The sequence below is a fragment of the Apodemus sylvaticus genome, chromosome 4 (assembly GCF_947179515.1).
Source record: "Apodemus sylvaticus chromosome 4, mApoSyl1.1, whole genome shotgun sequence".
Taxonomy (NCBI): domain Eukaryota; kingdom Metazoa; phylum Chordata; class Mammalia; order Rodentia; family Muridae; genus Apodemus; species Apodemus sylvaticus.
Genome location: NC_067475.1, coordinates 92,721,500 through 92,744,799, shown reverse-complemented (window position 1 = coordinate 92,744,799; position 23,300 = coordinate 92,721,500). Strand labels below are relative to the sequence as shown.

The 23,300-nt window shown below is 38.4% G+C and overlaps 1 protein-coding gene across 1 annotated transcript in view; it reads right to left on the bottom strand.

The window, feature by feature from the left end:
• Window positions 1–23,300, bottom strand: part of Wdr49 (WD repeat domain 49) — a 162,167-nt gene that overhangs the window by 55,406 nt on the left and 83,461 nt on the right. Inside the window, exons 6-10 of the mRNA XM_052180351.1 lie at window positions 20,878–21,008; window positions 19,441–19,539; window positions 16,880–17,041; window positions 14,854–15,041; window positions 13,730–13,927 (exon numbers count right to left, since the gene is read on the bottom strand). Of these exons, the coding sequence (XP_052036311.1) occupies window positions 13,730–13,927; window positions 14,854–15,041; window positions 16,880–17,041; window positions 19,441–19,539; window positions 20,878–21,008 (778 nt within the window). The remainder of the gene's footprint in view (window positions 1–13,729; window positions 13,928–14,853; window positions 15,042–16,879; window positions 17,042–19,440; window positions 19,540–20,877; window positions 21,009–23,300) is intronic.

Here is a 23,300-nt window from a genome sequence, read left to right as displayed (position 1 = left end):
CCCTTACAGTTTTCCCTCCTCCTTTTCTTAGGGGGTTCCCAACCCCTTATATGAGGGATCCAATGGAGAACTCCAATTTAAACTCTCACTCCACATAATATCTAGCAATGGGTCTTTACACTGACTCCCATATGCGGTAATGGGAGACTCTTTGATGACAAACCTACAAGTTACTAATCTATGAATGTAGAAGAAAATCATTACGAAATATTTCACTGATTTTCTTTTGCCAACTGTGTTCAGTTCTAGCCTATATCTCTAGGCTATTTAGTGTCTGGCTTCTGGCCTTCCAGACAGTATAGAGTACAGGCTCCCTTTCATAAGACTCACCTTAAAACAAACATTGGTTGTATACTCCCACAAGTTCTGACCTATCATTGTACCAGCACATCTTTCAGGCAGGATAGATTATAGGTGCAGGCACCAGCTTGACCTCTTTATATTCAGTCAGCTGTATGAATATTGTCCTAGGAAATGGGACCCCACATTTAAATTTCAGAGGATGAGCTTCTGTTCTCTTATCAGTCTGTGTTGTTTAGGAATCTCCACCTAATAACTCCCATGGGGGTACCCCTAGGGGGCACCAACTCAGCAGAATGCAACCCACCTACCACTGGAAGGGCTGTCTGGCTATAAGAGATGGCTAGTTCAGACTCCATATCCTCCATTATTAGGACTCCTCATTAACATTACCCTCATAGATTCCAGAATGTGTCCACAGCACTGGATTTCCACATACACCCCATTGCTTTCCCCAATTTTAACTGTCTCTTTCCACACGCTCACCCTCTATCCCTCCTCACCACCTGATCCTTCGCGGTCTAGTTCCCACTTGGATTATAACTTGATTATCATTTACTTAACGGTTAATATTCATTTATAAGTAAATATATGCAATATTTATCTTTTTTTATTCTGTGTTACCTCATTCAGGGTAATTTTTTTTATTGTTGCATCATTTACCTGAAATTTTTATATCATTTTTTAAACATCCGTGTAAACGTTTGATTTTGGTTTTGTATTCTTTTGTTGAGAGGTATCTAGGATGCTTCTAGTTTCTAGCTATTATGAATAAATATGCAATGAACATAGTTAATCAAGTGTCCTTGTGGTGGGACAGAGCATCCTTTAGATACAGGCACAAGAGTAGCATAGTTGGATCTTGAGTTTGCACCACCATCAGCAATGGAGGAGTGTTCTCCTTGCTACACATTCCCACCAAAATGAGATGTCACGTGTGTTTCGGATCTTAGTCATTCTCATAGGGGAGGATGGAATATCAAACTAACTTTGATTTACATTATTTCTTTTAATTATTTTTGAGCTTAAGGATCTTGAGCATTTCATGAAGTGTTTCTCTGTTACCTGAGAGTCTTTTATTGAACATTCTGTTTAGATCTGTATCCCAATTTTAATTGGACTATTTGGGTTCATTGATATCTAGTTTTGTGACTTCTTTATATATTTTAGGTATTAGTCCTCTATTGGAAATAGAAATGTTAAAAATCTTTCCCATTATGTACCCCGCTCCTTTGTCACATGGATGGTCCCTTTTGCTTTACAAAAGTATTTTTAGTTTCATTAGTTTCCACTTAATCGTTGATCAGTTCACAAAGTCCACGCCTGTGCCAATGCACTCAGGGGTATTCCCCACTTTCTCTTCTATCTGGTTTTATGTTGAGGTATTTGTTCCACTAGGAATTTTATAAAGGGTGACAAATATGGATCTGTTTGCATTCTTCTACATGCAGGCATCCTGTATGAGCAACATCATTTGTTCAAGATACTGTCTTTTCTTCCAGTTTATTTCTGGCTTCTTCATGAGAAACCAAGTGCCCATCAGTGTGTGGGTCTGATTCCATTAGTCAATATGTCTGTTTCTGTGCAAATAATATGAAGTTTTTATTACTATAGATGTTAATTACAGTCTGAACTCAGGGATATACAGCATTGTTTTAGCTATCCTGGGTTTGTTGTTGTTGTTTTCCATAAGAAGTTAAGGATTGTTTTGTACAGGTCGATAAAGAATTGAGTTGAAACTTTGATGGAGATTGCATAGACTCTGTAGATTGCCTTTGTAGGATGGAAATTTTTACTGTTAATCCTATTGATTCATGAGTATGGAAGATCTTTCCATCTTCCAATATCTTCTTCAATTTCCTTCTTCAAAGACTTGAAATGTTTTCATATAAGACTTTCACTTTCTTCATTAGGTTTACCCCAAGGTATTTTACATTATTTGAGGGTTTGAGGGTATTGCAAAAAGTGTAGTTTTCATGAATTTTTTTCCTCAGTAAATTAGTCATTTGTAAATGGAAAAATATTGATATTTTCTTTTCATTTTTTTTTTTAGTTAATCTTGTATCCTGCCACTTTATTGAAAGGGTTTATCGGGTCTAGGACATAAAAGGTGGAAATTTTAGGGTCATTTATGTATGCAGCCATCCTAGCTACAGATAATAATACTTTGACTTACCTCTTCCCATTTTGCCTTCCATTAATCTCCTTCAGTTGTCTTAATACTTCAGCTAAAATTTGAAGCACTATATTGAATATTTAGCCATGAGATAACCTGATCTTGTTCCAAATATTAGTGAAATTGCATTGAGTTCCTCTTTATCTAATTTGATGTTGGATGTAAGCTGGCAGTAAATTGCCTTTATTATGTTAAATCCCTTATCTCAGGATTTTTATAGTGATGTGGTATTGCATTATTTTTAAGACCTTTTGTATAACGAATGAAATGATCATTTTTCTTCAGTTTGTTTATATGATGGGTTGCATTTTCTGATTTTCATATATTAAAGCATCTCTGCATTTTTGAGATGAAGCCTACTTGTTAATGATGCATGATCTCTTGTGTTTTGGGATTTGGTTTAAAAGTATTTTGTTGAACATTTTTGCCTCTATGTTCCTAAGGAAGCATAGTCTGCAATTCTCTTTGTTGAGTCTTTATGTGGTTTAGGTATCAGCATAATTGTGGCTTAATAACATGAATGGGGCAATGTTCCTTCTGTTTCTATTTTATAGAATAATATGAATAGCATTGTCATTAACTCTTCTTTGAAATACTAAAACCATCTTGCTCTGGGATTCTTTTGGTTGTGAGAACTTAATGACTGTTGCTATTTCATTAGGGGTTATAGATACATTTACATTGTCTATCTGAACTTGACTAAAAATTGTTAAGAGGTACCTACTGTGAAAATTTTCCATTTCTTACAGATTTTGAAACTTTGAGAAATACAGATTTTTAACAAATGTCCTTATTACTCTCTAGATTTCCTTGGTATCTGTTGTAATGTCCTCCTTTTCATTTCTAATTTTGATGTTTCCTTCCATCTTTGAGTTAATTGTATAAGAATTTCTGTTATTGATGTTTTCTCAAAAAAAACCCCACATTTTTTTCTTTAAAAAATTTATTTATTTTATTATTCGATATAATTTTTTATTTACTTTCAAATGATTTCCCCTTTTCTAGCCCCCTACTCCCTGAAAGTCCCGTAAGCCCCCTTCTCTCCCCCTGTCCTCCCACACACCCCTTCCCACTTCCCCGTTCTGGTTTTGCCGAATACTGCTTCACTGAGTCTTTCCAGAACAAGGGGACACTCCTCCTTTCTTCTTGTACCTCATTTGATGTGTGGATTATGTTTTGGGTATTCCAGTTTTCTAGGTTAATATCCACTTATTAGTGAGTGCATACCATGATTCACCTTTTGAGTCTGGGTTACCTCACTTAGTATGATGTTCTCTAGCTCCATCCATTTGCCTAAGAATTTCATGAATTCATTGTTTCTAATGGCTGAATAGAACTCCATTGTGTAGATATACCACATTTTTTGCATCCACTCTTCTGTTGAGGGATACCTGGATTCTTTCCAGCATCTGGCAATTATAAATAGGGCTGCTATGAACATAGTAGAGCATGTATCTTTATTACATGGTGGGGAATCCTCTGGGTATATGCCCAGAAAAAATTTATTTATTATTATTTTTTTATTCGATATATTTTTATTTACATTTCAAATGATTTCCCCTTTTGTGGCCCCCCACTCCCCAAAAGTCCCATAAGCCCCCTTTCCTCCCCCTGTTCTCCCACCCGCCCCTTCCCACTTTCCTGCTCTGCTTTTGCCCTATACTGCTACACTGAATCTTTCCAGAACAAGGGTCCACTCCTCCGTTCTTCTTGTACCTCATTTGATGTGTAGATTATGTTTTGGGTATTCCAGTTTTCCAGGCTAATATCCATTTATTAGTGAGTGCATACCATGATTGATCTTTTGAGACTAGGTTACCTCACTTAGTATGATGTTCTCTAGCTCCATCCATTTGCCTGAAAATTTCATGAATTCATTGTTTCTAATAGCTGAATAGTACTCCATTGTGTAGATATACCACATTTTTTGCATCCACTCTTCTGTTGAGGGATACCTGGGTTCTTTCCAGCTTCTGGCTATTATAAATAGGGCTGCTATGAACATAGTGGAGCATGTATCCTTATTACATGCTGGGGAATCCTCTGGGTATATGCCCAAGAGTGGTATAGCAGAATCTTCTGGAAGTGAGGTGCCCAGTTTTCTGAGGAACCGCCAGACTGATTTCCAGAGTGGTTGTACCAATTTGCAACCCCACCAGCAGTGGATGAGTGTTCCTCTTTCTCCACATTTTCACCAAGACTTGCTATCTCCTGAATTTTTAATCTTAGCCATTCTGACTGGTGTAAGGTGAAATCTCAGGGTTGTTTTGATTTGCATTTCCCTAATGACTAATGAAGTTGAGCATTTTTTAAGATGCTTCTGTGCCATCCAAAGTTCTTCAGGTGAATTGTACCCCAATTTTTAATAGGGTTATCTGGTTTTCTGGGGTCTAACTTCTTGAGTTCTTTGTATATATTGGATATCAGCCCTCTATCTGATATAGGGTTGATAAAGATTTTTTCCCAATTTCTTGGTTGCTGATTTGTCCTTTTGATGGTGTCCTTTGCCTTACAGAAACTTGTAATTTTATGAGGTCCCATTTGTCAATTCTTGATCTTAGAGCATACGCTATTGGTGATCTGTTCAGAAACTTTCCCCCTGTACTGATGTCCTCAAGGGTCTTCCCTAGGTTCTTTTCTATTAGCTTCAGAGTGTCTGGCTTTATGTGGAGGTCCTTGATCCATTTGGAGTTGAGCTTAGTACAAGGAGACAAGGATGGATCAATTCACATTCTTCTGCATGCTGACCTCCAGTGGAACCAGCACCATTTGTTGAAAAGGCTATCTTTTTTCCATTGGATGTTTTCAGCCTCTTTGTCGGCGATCAAGTGGCCATAGGTGTGTGGGTTCATTTCTGGATCTTCAATCCTGTTACATTTATCCACCTGCCTGTCACTGTATCAATACCATGCAGTTTTTAACACTATTGCTCTGTAGTATTGATGAGGTCAGGGATACTGATTCCCCCGGAATTTCTTTTGTTGTTGAGAAGAGTTTTAGCTATCCTGGGTTTTTTATTATTCCAGATGAAGTTAAGAATTGCTCTTTCTAACTATGTGAAGAATTGAGTTGGAATTTTGATGAGTATTGCATTGAATCTGTAGATTGCTTTTGGCAAAATGTCCATTTTAACTATATTAATCCTGCCAATACATGATCATGGGAGGTTTTTTCCATTTTTTGAGGTCTTCTTCCATTTCCTTCTTCAGAGTCTTGAAGTTCTTGTCATACAGATCTTTCACATGTTTGGTGAGAGTCACCCCAAGGTACGTTATACTGTTTGTGGCTATTGTGAAGGGGGTCATTTCCCTAATTTCTTTCTCAGCCTGCTTATGTTTTGATTATAGGAAGGCTATTGATTTGCTTGAGTTGATTTTATAACCTGCCACTTTGCTGAAGTTGTTTATCAGCTGTAGGAGTTCTCTAGTGGAGTTTTTTGGGTCACTTAGGTAGACTATCATATCATCTGCAAATAATGATAGTTTGTCTTCTTCCTTTCCAATTTATATCCCTTTGACCTCCTTATGTTGTCTAATTGCCCAAGCTAGTACCTTAATTACAATATTTTAAAGATAAGGAGAAAGGGGGCAGCCCTGTCTAGTCCCTGATTTTAGTGGGATTGCTTCAAATTTCTCTCCATTTAGTTTGATGCTGGCTACTGGTTTTCTGTATATTGCTTTTACTATGTTAAGGTATGAGACTTGAATTCCTGTTCTTTCCAAGACTTTAAACATGAAAGGATGCTGAATTTTGTCAAATGCTTTTTCAGCATCCAATGAAATGACCATGTGGTTTTTTTTCTTTGAGTTTTTTATGTAGTGGATTGCATTGATGGATTTCCATATATTGAACCAACCCTGCATCCCTGGGATAAAGCCTACTAGATTATGGTGGATGATCGTTTTGATGTGTTCTTGGATTCAGTTGGCAAGAATTTTATTGAGTATTTTTGCATCGATGTTCATAAGGGAAATTGGTCTGAAGTTCCCTTTCTTTGTTGGATCTTTGTGTGGTGTTGGTATCAGTGTAATTGTGGCTTCGTAGAAGGAATTGGGTAGTGTTCCTTCTGTTTCTATTTTTGTGGAATAGTTTGAAGAATATTGGTGTTACGTATTCTTCGAAGGTCAGATAGAATTCTGCACTGAAATCATCTGGTCCTGTGCTTTTATTGGTTAGAAGACTTTCTATGAACCCTTCTCTTTCTTTAGGGGTTGTGGGACTGTTTAGATGATCTATTTGGTCCTGATTTAATTTTGGTATTTGGCATCTGTCTAGGAAATTGTCCATTTCCTCCAGATTCTCCAGTTGTGTTGAATATAGTCTTTTGTAGTAGGATCTGATGATTTTTTCAATTTCCTCAGTTTCTGTTGTTATATCTCCCTTTTCATTTCTAATTTTGTTAATTTGGATACTTTCTCTGTGCCCTTGGTCAGTCTGGCTAAGGGTTTATCTATCTTGATTTTCTCAAAGAACCAGCTCCTGGATTCATTGATTTTTTTGTATGGTTCTCTTTGTTTCCACTTGATTGATTTCAGCCCTGAGTTTGATGATTTTCTGACTTCTACTCCTCCTGGGTGAATTGACTTCTTTTTGTTCCAGTGCTTTCAGGTGTGGTTAAGCTGCTAGTGTATGCTCTCTCCATTTTCTTTTTGGAGGCACTCAGGGCTATGAGTTTTCCTCTTAGCACTGCTTTCATTGTGTCCCAAAGATTTGGGTATGTTGTGCCTTCATTTTCATTAAATTCTAAAAAGTCTCTGATTTCTTTCTTTATTTCTTCTTTGGCTAAGGTGTCATTGAGTAGAGTATTGTTCAGCCTCTATGTGTATGTGGGCTTTCTGTTGTTTTTGTTGCTGTTGAAAACCACTCTTACACCATAGAGATCTGATAGAAGGCATGGGATTTGTTCGATCTTCTTATATTTGTTGATGTCTGTCTTATGACCAATTATATGGCCGATTTTTGAGAAGGTACCATAAGTTGCTTAGAAAAAGGTATATTCTTTTGCTTTAGGGTGAAATGTTCTATAAATATCAGTCAAATCCAATTGGTCCAATGCTTCAATTAGTTTTACTGTATCCCTGTTTAGTTTCTGTTTTCCTGATCGGTCCATTGAGGAGAGTGGAGTGTTGAAGTCACCCACAATTATTGTGTTAGGTGCAATGTGTGTTTTGAGCTTTAGTAAAGTTTCTTTTACGAATGAGGGTGCCCTTGCATTTGGCTCATAGATGTTCAGAAGTGAAAGTTTTTCTTGGTGGATTTTTCCTTTGACCAGCAAGACGTGTCCTTCTGTGTCTCTTTTGATGACTTTAGGTTGAAAGTCAATTTTATCTGATATTAGAATGGCTACTGCGGCTGATTTCCTGAGACCATTGGCTTATAAAATTGTCATCCAGCCTTTTACTCTCAAGCAGTTTTGTCTTTGACATTGAGGTGTGTCTCCTGTATGCAGCAAAATATAGCGTCCTGTTTTCTTATCCAGTCCGTTAGTCTATGTCTTTTTATTGGGGAATTGAGTCCATTGATGTTGAGATATTAAGGAATAGTGATTATTACTTCCTGTCATTTTTTTATGTTATTTTTATATATGAGTCGTTATCTTCTTTTGGGTTTGTTGAAAGAAGGTAACTATCTTGCTTTTTCCAGGGTATAGTTTCCCTCCTTGTATTGGAGTTTTCTTCCTAGTAATCTTTGCAGTACTTGGTTTGTGGAAAGATATTGTGTAAATTTGGTTTTGTCATGAAATATCTTGGTTTCTCCATCTATTGTGATTGAGAGTTTTGCTGGGTATAGTAGTCTTGGCTGACATTTGTGTTCTCTTAGAGTCTGCATGAGCTCTGCCCAGGATCTTCTACCTTTCATGGTCTCTGGTGAGAAGTCTGGTATGATTCTGATAGGTCTTTCTTTATATGTCTGATAGGTCTTCCTTTATATGTTGCCTGGTCTTTTTCTCTTACTGCCTTTAATATTCTTTCTTTGTTTAGTGCATTTGGGGTTTTTATTATTATGTGGCAAGAGGTATTTCTGCTCAGGTCCAGTCTGTTTGGAGTTGTGAAGGTGTCTTATATATTCATGGGCATCTCTCTCTCTTTAAGTTGGGAAAGTTTTCTTCCATAATTTTGCTAAAGATATTTGCTGGCCCTTTCAGTTGTAAATCTTCACGCTCATCTATACCTATAATCCTTTGGTTTGGTCTTCTCATTGTGTCCTGGATTTCCTGGATGTTCTGGGATATAAGCTCTTTGCAGTTTGCATTTTCTTTGACTGTTGAGTCAATGGTTTCTATGGTATCTTCGGCATCTGAGATTCTTTCGTCCATCTCTTGTATTCTGTTGTTGATATTTGGCCCCTGATTTCTTCTCAAGGTTTTTTATCTCCAAAGTTGTCTCCCTTTGTGATTTCTTAGTTGTTTCTAGTTCTGTTTTTAGATCCAGGGTAGTTTGTTTGTTTTTTTTTTGTTTTGTTTTTTTTGTTTTGTTTTGTTTTGTTTTTTTTGCGTTTCTTCTTTATTGGCTTCTATCTCTTGAGCCTTATTCTCCTGAATTTCTTTAAGTGATTTTTGTGTTTCCATTATACGAGTTTCTAGCTTATTCATGTTCCCCTGTATTTCTTTAAGAGATTCATTCATGTCCTTTTTGTGTTCTTCTGGCAGCATCATGACCAGTGATTTTAAATCCAAATCTTGTTTTTCTGGTGTGTTTGTGTAACCAGGACTTGCTGATGTTGGAGAGTTTGGTTCAGATGCTGCCATATTGCCTAGATTTCTGTTAGTAGTGTTCCTGCATTTGCCCTTTGCCATTTTGTTCTCTGGTATTAGTTGGTCTTGTCTGGCTGGTGTTTGAGCCTCCTGTGTGGCTCTAGGGCTAGTTCCTCAACACTGGATGGCTGGGTTTCCCCTGTCACGGATTGCTGATGTGCTGTCCTCCTCTTGTGTGCTCTTGGAGCCCTAGTGTGCCTTGCCCCAGATTGTCTCTGTGAACCAGGTGGTGCCCATTTGCTCCTTCAGGGAGTGCTGATGGTGTATGCTGCAGGACATTTTCCAAGTGCTGGTCACTCTGCTGGGCAGCCAATCTCTCAACCGGGTTGGTGCACACAAGGCTAGCCTAGCTGCTCAGGCCCGAGTCTAGGCAAAAGCCTGGCAGGCCAAGGCCCGAGCAAAGATCCCCTCAGACTATGAGTGTTAACTGGTTCTGTCAGGTGGCGAGGATGGTGGTGTGTGTGTGCTCCCTGAAGGTGCCAGGAGAGTCTGCTGGGCTAGCAACCTCCTGGCCGGATTGGCACACAGATGGCCCACCGAGCAGCCCAGGACCTGGGGGCAGTCCAGGGCCTGTTGGTCCTAGAACCCACCCCCCTGCTATGTTAGCCTCGGGTTATAACTGTCAGCTGACTTTGCCTGCTAGAACTCTCTGGTATCCTGTAGCCAAAAATGGCTGAGCGCTGGGCTAGGCAAACAACCTCCTGGCCGGGTTGTCACACAGATGCCCCTTCCCCAACCACCCCAGGGCCTGGGTGCAGGCCAACGTCTGTCAGGCTTAGACCCCTGTGATGTTGGCCTCGTGTTATGTACCTCAGGCTGTCTGATCTCTCTGGGGTCCAAGAACCAAGAAGGAGGGGAGTATCTCATAACTGACTGGCGGGAGGCATAGTTCTGATGTGGCTTCTGTGTTGTGAAAGGTGCTGTAAATCTGCCACTGCTTGCAGCCAGGCTGGCCAGTGATGGTCAGTGGTAGTGGGCGCAGGGCCTGCCTGGACCCTGTCACCTTGTTTCTACTGCTGATGGCCCTTCCACTGGAGGAGCTGCTGCTGCTATTGCAGCTGCTGTCGCCACCCGCCCTTATTTATTATCCCCCACATTTTTATTCATTGATTCTTTGTTTGTTCTTTGTTTTTATTTTATTGAGTTCAGCCTTCAGATTGCTTATTTCTTGGTGTCTACTCCTCATGGGTATGCTTACTTCCTCTTGTTCTAGGGCAGTGGGACTCAACTTGTGGATTCTGAAACTACGTATTTCAGATAGTCTTAGGAGCACCAAACTAAATTTATTTATATATTTTATTGTATAGTAGATACATTTTTTATATACTACATTTATATATGTCATTGAAGTGGTAGTACATTGATCCACTCTAAACTTCCTGGCCGGTGCACACATGCTCATTACTGCCCACCCAAATGTTTTGTATTCAAGAATTAAAGACATACATGCAGCCTGATTTTTAATATGCTTTAAAGAGCTCAATGGCTGGCCCATTCCCCAACTATATATGGCTAGCACACACACCCTCCATTATTATTGAGTTGATATTTATTAAATTTATATTTCATCTTTGCTGTCCTGGACCCTGCTGTGCAGCCATCCTAGGACTGCTTTCTCCCTGTACCTACATGTTGACTATCTCTCCCTCTTGCACCTTTCTGGTGAGGTGCATCTACACCCTTATCATAGCAGAATCCCCTGTTCTTCCTTCCTTGTTCTCTTCCCAAAATTCTAAAAGTCCTGCCTATCTCCCCTGCCCAGCCATTGGCTGCCAGTGCGAATAACTTTATTGACCAGTCAAAAAACAACTGGGGACAGACTTCCTTTAGTGCCTAGTGCTGGAGACACCAAACAGGTTTTGGGGTAACATAATCAGCATGAAAAAACAAGCTGCTATACTTCGTTACTGTAATTTTGCTACTGAGCTGTATCTCAGTTCCTAATATCGGAAATATATGTTTTTCAATGTTCATGACCCGCAGGCTAAGAACAGGCATTCTAGAGCTTCTTGTGGAGCAAAGACTGAAGGAAAGGTCATTCAGAGACTACCCCACCTGGGGATCCATCCCATATACAGTCACCAAACTCAGACACTTGTGGATGCTAACAAGTTGCTTGCAGACTGGAGCCTGATATGGCTGTCTCCTGAGAGGCTCTGCCAGTACCTGACAAATACAGAGGTGGATGCTCTCAGCCAACCACTGAACTAAGCACAGGGTCCCCAATGGAGTTGCTAGAGAAAGGGCCCAAGGAGTTGAAGGGGTTTGCAATCCCATGGGAGGAACAACAATATGAACCAACCAGAACCCCCAGAGCTCTCAGGGAGGAAACCACCAACCAAAGAGCACACATGGAGAGACCCATGGCTCCAGCCACATAAATAGCAGAGGATGCCTTTGTTGGACATCAATCTTGTTGGTCATGAGAAGAGTCGATGCTCCAGTATAGGGGAATGCCAGGACCAGGAAGCAGGAGTAGATTGGGTTGGTGAACAGGGGTAGAGTGGAGAGGGTAGAAGGTTTTGAAAGAGAAACCCGGAAAGGGGATAACATATGAAATGTAAATTAAAAAAATCTACTTATCCACTTTTTTTATGTAGACATTTAATGCTATGCTACAAACTTTCATTTTAGCACCACATTCATTGTACTAAGTTTGATGTACTCTGTATTCATTTTCACTGGATCCTAAAACGTCTTTAAAGTTTTTAAAATTTCTGGGTTTGATCCATTTCTTTTCATTCAGTAGAGAGCTGATCGAAAATATTGCTCAGTATTGTAGTCTGGGCTGGTATTTCTCATTTCTTAGAGTCTACAATACATCAGTCCAGGCCCTCTGGCTTTTAGAGTCTCTATTAAGAAATCAGGTAGAACTGTAATATGTCTACCTTCATAAGTTACTTGATCTTTTTTCCTTTGCAGTTTTTAATATTCTTTCTTGGTTCCATATGTTTATAGTGTTTCAATTATTATATGGCAAGGGGACTTTCTTTTCTGGTCCAATTTATTTGGTGATCAGTATGCTGCTTGTATCTTGTTAGGCATGTGTCTCTTTAGATTAAGAAAATTTTCTCGCATGATTTTCTTGAAAATATTTTCTGGGCCTTAGAGTTTGAATTTATCTCCTTCTTCTATTTCTGGTATTTTTACGTTTGGTCTTTATTATAATGCCGCAGACTTCCTGGATGTTTTATATCAGCAGTTTTTTAGATTTAACTTTTTTGGATTGATATATCCATTTCTTCTACTACATCTTCAGTGCCTAACATTTTTTTCTTCCATCTGTGTTATTCTGTTGGTAAAGCTTGTCTCTGGTTCCTGTTTAAAATCCTAAATTTTTCATTTCCATAATTCTCTGTGATTTATTATTATTATTGCTTCTATTTCCATTTTCAGGTCTTAAATCATTTAATCATTCCTTCAAATGAATCTCTTTTTTTGCTTTCATTAAAGATTTATTTATTTCTGCCAATAGTTTTGTGCTTTCCTTGATTTCCTTAAGGGATTTATTCATTTCCTCTTTACGCATGTCTACCATATTCATATAGTTGGTTTTAAGGTCTTTTTCTTCTGCTTCGGCTACATTAAATTATTCAGGGTCTGCTTTGGTAAAATAGCTGGGCTTTAGTAAAGATAAACTGCCCTGGCTGTTAATGTGTTCTTATGCATCTAGGGGCATCTGGGCATCTAGGTTTGGAATGATTAGAGGACTAGTAGTTGATGGCTGGGTTTGTCTTTGTTGGGTGGGTGTTTTATTCTTTGATTTTTGTTTTCTTGATGGATTTTTAGAACATGTGATAGCTGTATTTTGACTCTTTTACTGGCCTGCTCAGTTGGTATGCTCACGGTGATGTTTGCTGGTGTTCACAGTTAATGTCTGCTGGAAGATGGGCTATAGTGAAGAGCAGGGTGGGGGTAGATTAGAAGGGGATAGTCTATGAGATCCATAGGAGATGTAGGTGGGGGTGGGGAAGAAAAGCTGCAGCCTGTATTAGGGACTGCCCTGAGGGATTGGGTCTAAAGGAACTCACAGAGAGGAGAAAAGGTTGGCAGGCTGCCTACTTGCTTTGCTGGCTGGAGTGGGCTATGGCTGATCAGGAGATACTTTTTGGCTTTAGAGGCTGTGGTACAGTGACTAATGGTGGAAGGAAGGCCTGTGTGATCCATGGGAGATATTTGCAGGGTGGGGAAGGCTGCTGCTGCTGCTGACCTATCACAGTACTAGGGATGAGAAGCTGGATTTTTCTATTAAAAGATCTTGTAATAAATAGGTTACCCCATCAAGAGTCAACATCTTTCCATGTCTCATGTACCTTTTCCCTCGTGGAGATTGCTGCATCTAGTAGTAATCAGGGAGAGTGATAACAGTTACAGCTACAGAAATGGCCGACAGTTCATTCAAATGCTTTAAAGAACAAAGGAGACTTTCATGGAAATAAAGCCAAATTTATACCAAATGTCAAGTCAATTCTACAATAGCAAAGAAAGAATGTACATACCTGACCAAAGATCAAGGCAGGAGCATTGGAAAGTCCAGTCACACAGACACTGCAGTCCACAGAGGAAGAAATGATAAGCAAATGACCACCAGACTCACACATCTCCAAGGCACTTATCCGGTCCTCATGAGGTTTAAATGATCTGAGCAGAGCTGGAGTCTGGGTAATTTTGCTCTCACGGGAATTAGTACAATATTCCTGGGTGAGAAGAAATGCCCTGACATTTAGAAATTCAAATATTAAATAAATTGTAATAAGACCACTGTTTTAAGAGCCTGATATGGAAATGGGGGGGGGCTGTGTGAAGGTGAATTTAGAGATAATAACCTATGATCCACATTAAAGTATAACATAAAGATAGTTGATATATTATCATATAGAAGACAGAAAGGAGTTTGGCCACATAGGGAGACCTAATATTACATTATCTTATGATTTTTTTTTAAATGGAGCAAGCTATCTGTTATTTTTAAAAGAACTGACTCAGGCTGGTTATAAGTAGCTCAGGTGCTTATATAGTAGCACACTAGATGACATTTAGAATTTGTTTGACTTAAGATGCATCTGAATGTTTATGTCCAAACTCTCTCTCTCTCTCTCTCTCCCCCTCTCCCTCTCTCTCTCTCCCTCTCTCTCTCTCCCCCTCTCCCTCTCTCTCTCCCTCTCCCTCTCCCTCTCCCTCTCCCTCTCCTTCTCTGTGTGTGTTTTAAAATTACTTCTAAAAAGTCTCTGCCTCCATTCTTCTATCTTTCCCCCCTCCCTTTTCTCTGTCCTGGTACTCCCCTTCAATGCTGGATCAAGCCTTTCCAGGATTAGGGATAGGAGAATGGATGGAGAGAAGAGGACTTATGGGACATATGGGGAGGGGGGAACTAGGAAAGGTGAAAGCTTTTGGAATGTAAACAAAGAATATAGAAAATAAAAATATAAAAAAGGTCTCTGCCTTAAAATTATTTCTTTAAAATACTCAGGATGAAGCACTTTTTCCATTATCTACAAAACAGACAAGATGTGACTCACATCAGTAGATACCTTTTATACGATATTTTGCTAAAAAAAATAATAAAAAATTAAAAAATTAAAAAAAAACTGGTGATGCTACTGTGAAAATATTTTCCATTTACCTTTATGTTCCAGATTTTCAACCATCCGTCAGGATCTCCAGTGGCAAGGTATTGATTCAGTTTATCAATAGACATGATAATGGATCCAACACCAGCATGAGCCAAAAATTCAGCCAGAAGTACTTTCCTAAATGTATCCCAAAACCTGACATAACCAGACGCTCCACAGGACACAAGGTTAGCACCTCCTATTACATAGGGGAAATCTAATTAGAAAAGTACTTCCAGAAATACCAAAGTGGCTTCTTGCAGTGGCTTCCCCGGTGGGAGAGCTTATGAGAGTAGAGAGGTCCGGTAGCACTGAAATCTATCCAGACCCCCATTCTGATTCTCTAAATTATAAAACAGTGCTTATTCAATGATAACCTTTCTGTGACATCAAGCAGAATATGTGTGAACTATGAATAAGTTATATAAACTATTCCACTAAGTTTGGGGCTTTTTTTTGTTGTTGTTAAATAGCTACATTGATATTCTTTGCAATTAAGTTAAATAAAATTAATTTCTCTTTTGAGTAAATTTATAAAATACTAACTGAAACATTATGACATTATTCTGAAAGTATGATACTTATTTTCCATGATAAGCCATTGGACATGTATACAAGAGGCAACAACCCTCATGCATAATTCTTGATGCATAAATGCCCTTAGGACAGTACAGATAAAGATTTTTTAAATTGAGCAACAAACAAAGGATTCTAATTATGAGATCATTTTAAATTTTTTATTCAGGTATTTATCGTATGCCCATATAGAACCATTTTCCTGTTAATAAATATGAAACTACCTGTTTATACTTTTCATTTATACTTGAAAATGCTCTTTGAAAGCATTCCTCTGTGGCAAATTTATTACTGGATAATTCTATAGATTGCTTTGCATTTGCTTTTACAATTCTGTTGGTGATAAACAGTATAGTTAAGGTGGAAGTGATAGCAGATCTGCTTCAGGTGAAATATTTTAGATATCTAACTTTAAAAAGAATTAGTTATGAGGAATTGAAAGTAATTTTAGGATAATATTTCATAATGTGAGGATTAGAATACTTTGAAGCATGAATAGTTTCTAAATGTTTCAAAATCATCTTACATGTTCCATAAGGGTTTAAAACAAAGAGAGGTATAACGTTATTGATGATGAAAATTTTATATAAATATTATACAGGTTTTTCATTTGCAAATTCAATGTGGAAAAGTGATTTTGTAAACTAGAGCTCAGATATGTTCATTATTTTCTCCAATCATATAATGCTCATGTCTTAATCATTTAATCTATGCATGCAAAAAGATTAACTATCAAAATATAATTTACATGAAAATTCAATAAATTGTCTCTAAGTTATATTTTGTAGAGCAAGATGTAAACAGCATCCAAATATTGCTATTTTTCTATAAACCAACAGTTATCCCACAGTTACCTCCAGATATCACCAGTTAATGTCTCCACAAAAAATTCAAATGGGACTCTGACCTGTTATATGAAGTATAAATCAAGGGGCAATAATACTCTGAACATCCCCTAACAATATTGACATGAAGACATGCGCCATGCAGCCCTTGTGGTGGGATAGGCAATCAGTTCAAACCTCTGCCACTAAGCCATATCTCCAACTTCCTCAGTGAAGTCCCTCTTCAGTGCAGTCACAGATATTATTTCTTTGATACATCTGGACCTACACATTGACTCATGTATTTTCAAGCTGTTATCTACCTGTGCCTTCTGCCCTTTCCAAACACCTATCAATTATGACATAAACACTGATAAAATTTGTTTGCCAAATGAAATGGTTGTAGCAATTGTTCTCATTCTCATCTCAACATAGACAATAGATAAATTGTTTGGTAGCCCTATTTGCCACCCTCACCAGTGTGAGCTTCCTGTCCAAGTGTCCCTGAAGTTTCAGGGCAGGCTTGATAGATATACAAAGTTAAATACTACAAGACCTTGTTAATAAAATAGATTGACCTTCCTTTATTGCTTTCTTTATCAAATACAGAAAGGCAAGATGGAGACACATATTTTACCTGTGGCTGCACTGGTTTTCCTTGCTTCAAGGAAGCAAAGCCTCATAACAGCATTATTACCTTCCATGTCAATCTTTACATTTCGGGCGACCTGTGTAGCCTGGTCTGCCACACAGGGAGTTGCACAGCTTCTCCTGGCATTAAGCTTTTGGGCTTCTATATCTGTGACAAAAAATAGCCCAGGGCTCTTGGTGAAGAGAACCATCATCTGTTTAAATCAGCATGCTTAAACAATGACCAGCCTTCTTGCCTCCCAACCGCAGGCAAGATAACCACCACTCCCATAAAGTCTCACAACATACAGTCAGGTTCCCTCAGGCCTCCTACTACTCTCTTCTACAACCTCTACCGGAACAAATGTTTGATTTCATTTTTGCTTTGCATGTGCGAGGTGCACTTTCTGTTGTAAATTAATTAGAACTTCAAATCATAATCATAGCTAGTATCACAGACATCCCAATTATGTTCAAGATAAATGTGTTTCTAACAGCATGAAATTCTAGTTAATACTAATCTTTCAAGTATTTAATGAACATGAAATCAAGTGAATAAATATATGTTTACTTAAATAAGGTTCCTTAATGGTTCTATTTATTAGTGTGTTACTCTGGAAAGGACATTCCTCATGGTAGTTTAATTATATACTTATATTGTCTTCAGGCCATATTATGAAAACTGACAATGTTTATGTCAATATCTATTGATAGTTTGCTTATAGTTTTGTAAAGTCCCTACAAAGATACCTACAAACTTTCACAATGATAAATATGGTAAGGCCCGGTGTGGGGTGATAAGTCTGTTGGTAAACTGCTTGCTACACAGTTCGGAGAACCTGAGTCCCATCTGCAAATGGGTATTGTAGTATGTACTTGTGTCTCAAAGCTGGTGATGAGGTGAAGATGGATGGATCCCCATGGTTCATTAGCCATCAACCTAGTCTACTCAATAAATTCCAGCCCAGTGAGAGACACTGTCTCAAAACAAGACAAAACAAAACAAAACATTTAACCAAAGTGGAAAATGCATGAGGAATAGCATCTAATGTTCCTCTTTAGCCTCCCCACTATATGCATATATTTTAATTGAATACACACACACACACACACACACACACACACATATACACACAGGAGGAGGAGGGAAGGTGAAATAAGAGGAGAGATAAGGAGGAGAATTGTAATAATGTCCTTAATGTCTTTTAGAAGTTTGGTATTGTGATTTGAATGAGAATGTCCTCCACCCTCTCAGATGTTTAAATATTTGGTTCCCAGTGGGTAATACTATTTGGGCAGAGTGTGGCCTTGCTGGATTGAGTATGTCCCTGGAGACAGGCTTTGAGAGATAAAACCCACATGCATTCCCAATTCACTTCCTGTTTCATGTTAGCAATTTAAGATGTGAGCCCTCATATTCATGTTCCCATCAGAGTGCTTGTGTATTTCTGGCTTCCATAATTAAATAATCTCCTTCTATAATTTGTCTTTGTCTTGGTGTTTTATTGCACTAGTAGAAAAATAACCAAAATAAGTCTTGATACTTATGTCTTATTTCTCTGTGTATCTAATGATAGCTACAGTTAGAATGCTCTAGATATAAATGGCACTCCCTTAAAGTCAAGGGGAGAGTAAGAGGCAGAATCAACCCATAGCCTTGGAATGTTGAGATAAATCTTCATGGCTAGTTCCTTGTGCATAAGGCGGCTCAAATTCTTGTATCTGCATCAGATAATCCCTCAAAATCTTATATTTTTAAATTGGTTTTCATACTCCCAATAAATCACTCTTCAGATACACACACACACACACACACACACACACACACACACACACTGCACCCAATGGTGAGTACTTTAATAAAGCAGATTTATTCTCTGTAAGATTACATAATTGAGCCAATAGGAAATAGTTTGATCATAGGAAATACTATAATTGTTATCGAAAGAATTTAATCTAAAAGAAAAGCCTTAGTTTCTAAACAGGCTAAAGCCTTAGTTTCTAAACAGGCTAAAATAAAATATGAAAGACAATTGCGGAGTCACTTAAGTATAAAATATTCATGTCCTCTACTAAAGCCAATAAAATATAATAAACTCCTGTCTAATGCTCCTCTCAGGTTTCTAAAGTAAGGAATAATTTATGATATCCAGGTGGCATAATATTTAACACAAGGCCCAGACTTAGGGTGAACAGCCAATCACAGGAACATAGTTCCCATTTTGCTACTAAAGGATACCTGAGATCACTCAAAGGCAATTCTGAAAGTTTTATTGGATAAATCTAAACTGGAAGAAAATGAGACTCATACTCCCTGGTGTTAGTAATACCGAAATACTGTCATGGCATAAAGACAAAAAAACGGAGGGCCATAGATAATTTTCAAAGCCAAGTCAGTCTTGATGTTCCTCTTAATCACTGTAATAAGACTATCCTATTACTAAGCCTTAGAGTTTACAGCCTGTCATCAATAGGTTAGGGGTACACAGAAGCACATGCAAGCATAAACATTACAGGCCTATTGCACTCCAACAAAACACAAAATTTCAGTTCAAAACATGCACTCACCTAACACAGATGCTAGCTGCCTCTGGTAATCAGGGTGAAGCACATGGTGAGCATTTTCTGTGTTATTATTCCATAAAATAATTTCTCCATCATAGCTCCCTGTAGGAGTCAAGATAAAGAGCAGAAATTGGCAGATAAATATATAAAATGTGGTAAAATAGAAACAAAAGGAAGTCATTACCAATGTGTATTATAAAAAAAATCTTGTAACTCTCTATTTTTGGAGACATAAATTATAATGATATCTGGTACTTTATTAACTGTAACTTTCAATATTTATAAAGTAACCCACATAGATGGTGGATATGAGCCAGTTATCTCTATTATTTTACTATAATAAATCATTTGGAATAAGGGCACTGAAGTTAAACAAGTTGAGTCCAAGTCCAGCTTCTGCCAATTATTCAATTATTAGCTATGTAGCCTTACACATGATATTAAACTCAGCTTGATACCAAAATTTCTTCATCTATAAAACTAGGTTAACAGTTATATTTACCTTATGGGGTTATTTTAAGAATGAAAAGTATTTAGAGTTGTGCTAAGCACCAGGCAGGGGTTGAGAAAGTATTAATTACCCTTAGACTTCTGTTCCTATACTATTTGTGTATGCGAGAGAGATTTCTTCGCATTTCTTTCATCTAAATTCCTTGTGAAATGTTCTCTCCGGTCCTACAATTCTTCCCATATAAAGTCATTTGCTCCTGTTTTGTTTTGATTTGTTTTTTATAGAAAAGAGAGAAAGCTCAAACAGAAAAAAATATGGCCAAGCCTGTGCTGTGTGAGGAGTCACACAACAGTGTCCAGATGGCATACAGTTTCCCTGGAGCCGAGGACCAATGGCAAATGAGAAGTACAAAGGACAGCTGAGTTAGGGTGGGGCATATATATAGTGATTTCCTAAGGCTTAGGGAGAGGAGAGCAAAGTGTATTAAACCTTGTGCTGTTCTGAACAACTCAGTCTGCTTAGCTCAGAAACTGTTCAGTAAGGTGATGGATCTTACCATTCCATGGTGGGTCTACTACTGTCCACTCTGATTCTCAAATGCATTATGAACAAAATGCTTGGCTATCATTTTCCCTGTATAACTGAGGGCATGAGAATAAATTAAGAGTTATATTATGCCAAAGGGTTAATTTGTTCTGTGACATACATATGAAGAATTGAACATATCATTGAAGATAGATATAGAAGACAGTTTAGATGTTCCAATTAAGAAGCATTTTCATGCCACTAAAGTGTGATTCTTTCCCAAATTTTCTGATATTTTTCTTGAAAAAAGAACAATATAATAAGATGTTAGTGTTTGCTAATGAGTTTATTATATCTTAAGCACTATGTTTTGTACTTTTTCAGTTAAGAAAGTCTTTTCTCAAAATTTACCTATATTCAACCAAACCATCTCTAAGCCATTGTCCAGTGAAGACTCAATTTACCTGTAGCAAGAGTTTGTGGGGGTAAAAATGCAGCACACAAGATGTCATCTTGGTGGTGGACTCCGCCTTTCCACTCTTCAAACTGGATGAAAAACTGATTAAAGTTCTGAGGTCGAAATACAGTAACCACTCTGAAAAAATTATATAGAATTTAGCTGCAAATCTAAAATTGGTACTGATGTTGAGTAACCATTATTCACTTCAATGGCACAATTTGAAAACTCTAAAAGACTACCACCCAGAATTTTATTGCCACGTGTCGTCCATAATAAAGTAAACTTCTCACTGAAGTTTCTTTAAAACTCTCACATTAATTATCTAATAAATTACAAATGCTTAATGTGGTAATTTCAATTATCCTTTTGTAACTACTAAAATCAAGGATACATCCATTTATCAGATTATCTATTTCCAAGACCCCAAAACAAAATTTCCTCACATGAAACTATTAAGAGTATGGACTTGTTGGACATCAAAGGGAGAAGAGGCCCTTGGTCCTGAGAAGGCTCAATGTCCCAGAATTCCAGGACAGGGAAGCAGGAGTAGGTGAGTTGGTGAGCTGGGAAGGGGGAATGGGATAGGGTGTTTTCAGAGGGGAAACCAGGAAAGGGGGATAACATTTGAAATGCAAATAAAGGAAATGTCTAAAAAAAAAAGAGTTCTATGGCAGTAATAATACAAACCAGGGCAAATCTATGAACAAGCATTGTCTAGCACTGTAATGAAATCAGTATGATTTCTTTCATCAAAGCTTCTTTGTAGGTTACGTAAGGCAGAATCATTCCCTATAGTATTTTCCAGAATTGTGGTAACTATGGAGTCTATTCTCTCGCAGTCCACTGTATCTTTATGAGCTATCATTTGTGCTTGCAGAAAGGAGCCTGTTATGGTTGTCTCCTGAGTCGCCCTGCCAGATGCTTACAGAGGCTACCAGCCAACCATTGGACTGAGCATGGAAGAGTTGGAGGGAGGACTGGAGGAGTTGAATGGGTTTGCAGCCCCATGGGAAGAATGTTGATGTTGGCCAACCAGATACCTCAGGACTCCCAGGGACTAAGCCATCAACCAAGGGGTACACATGGTTTCAGCTGGAAGTGTGGCAGAGGAATGCCTTGTGGGAGGGAGGAGAAGTCCTTGGTCCTAGGAAGGCTCGATAGATGCCCCAAAGAGGGGAAATCGAGGAGTGGTAGGTGGGAGTAGGTTGGGCAGAAGGGCATCTTCTTGGAGGCAGGGGGTAGGAGGATGGTTTGGAGGTTTCTGGGAGGTGGAAACCGGGAAAGGGTATAGCATTTGAAATGTAAATGAAGAACACATGCAATAAAATAAAAAGAGATATCATTTGTGGAAAGTGTTTGAAAAATCCCATCCCCAGGAAGTATGGGATCTGGAAAATTACAGAAATAACAACTTTAGGAAAGTCAACCACGTAGTCCTGCTGACAAACTAGAGTGTGGACCAGGATAGAGATGGTGTGGACAACCTGAAGCCTAGGAGAGAATGAAGGAATATAGACAGTCATTTATGGGAGAGTCAGCACTGCTTTATTTCATTCCATATAAAAATCTCCCCTTCTTTCCATGGCTAGCTAATCTCAGTTCAAATGGCTGTCACCCTAGCTTGAGCCTTTTTTTAAGACCAAGCAAGGAAAGACTTGGGGTGGTATTCATTCAAACATTGGAGAGGAAGATGGCCATAATAATAACAGGACCACTTTCTTCTGCTCTGTTCAAATCATAAAAATCTCCAGATAGCATCTGCCAAGTACAGTCCATGTTCACTGTTCCCATCCTCAGTAAACCATGCCACACCCAGAGTTGCTTACTGACAAAGTGAGATACAGCCTCACCAAACACCATCATTTTGTCTTTGTGATAGATTTCAATGAGTTGAGGGGTTTGCTGGTTTTGAGAGCAATTCATTCTTTCCATCTCAGGATCACCTGGCTGTCAGCTAAGGTCACTGTCTACCTTCTGTGTAAGAGTTGTCATTGTACATGTGATGCATATCATACCTCTCACCATCCGGGTCTCTCTACCTCCTATTGGTCAAACCTGCAAGGGGACATTTGTGTGCACTGCCATGTTGTGACTAAATCCTTTTTTAAATTATTATTATTTTCTATATTCTTTGTTTACATTCCAAATGATTTTCCCTTTCCTGGTTCCCCCCCTATCCCTAAGTCCCATAAGCCCTCTTCCCTCCGTCAGTTCCCCAGTCAATACCCTCCCACTCCTCTGTCCTGGCCCTAGTTTGAGTCTTTACTGCTATTCTTCCTCGCCTTTCTAAAACTGTGCTTCTTCACCCAGTTGATTGTCCTACAAATATTAGTGTTTATTTGTGAGCAAGAACTTTTCTTTTCCTTGAAACTCCTGCTTCCAGTATGGAAAATACATCACATTGGTAAATTGTAATGTATTGTTTGC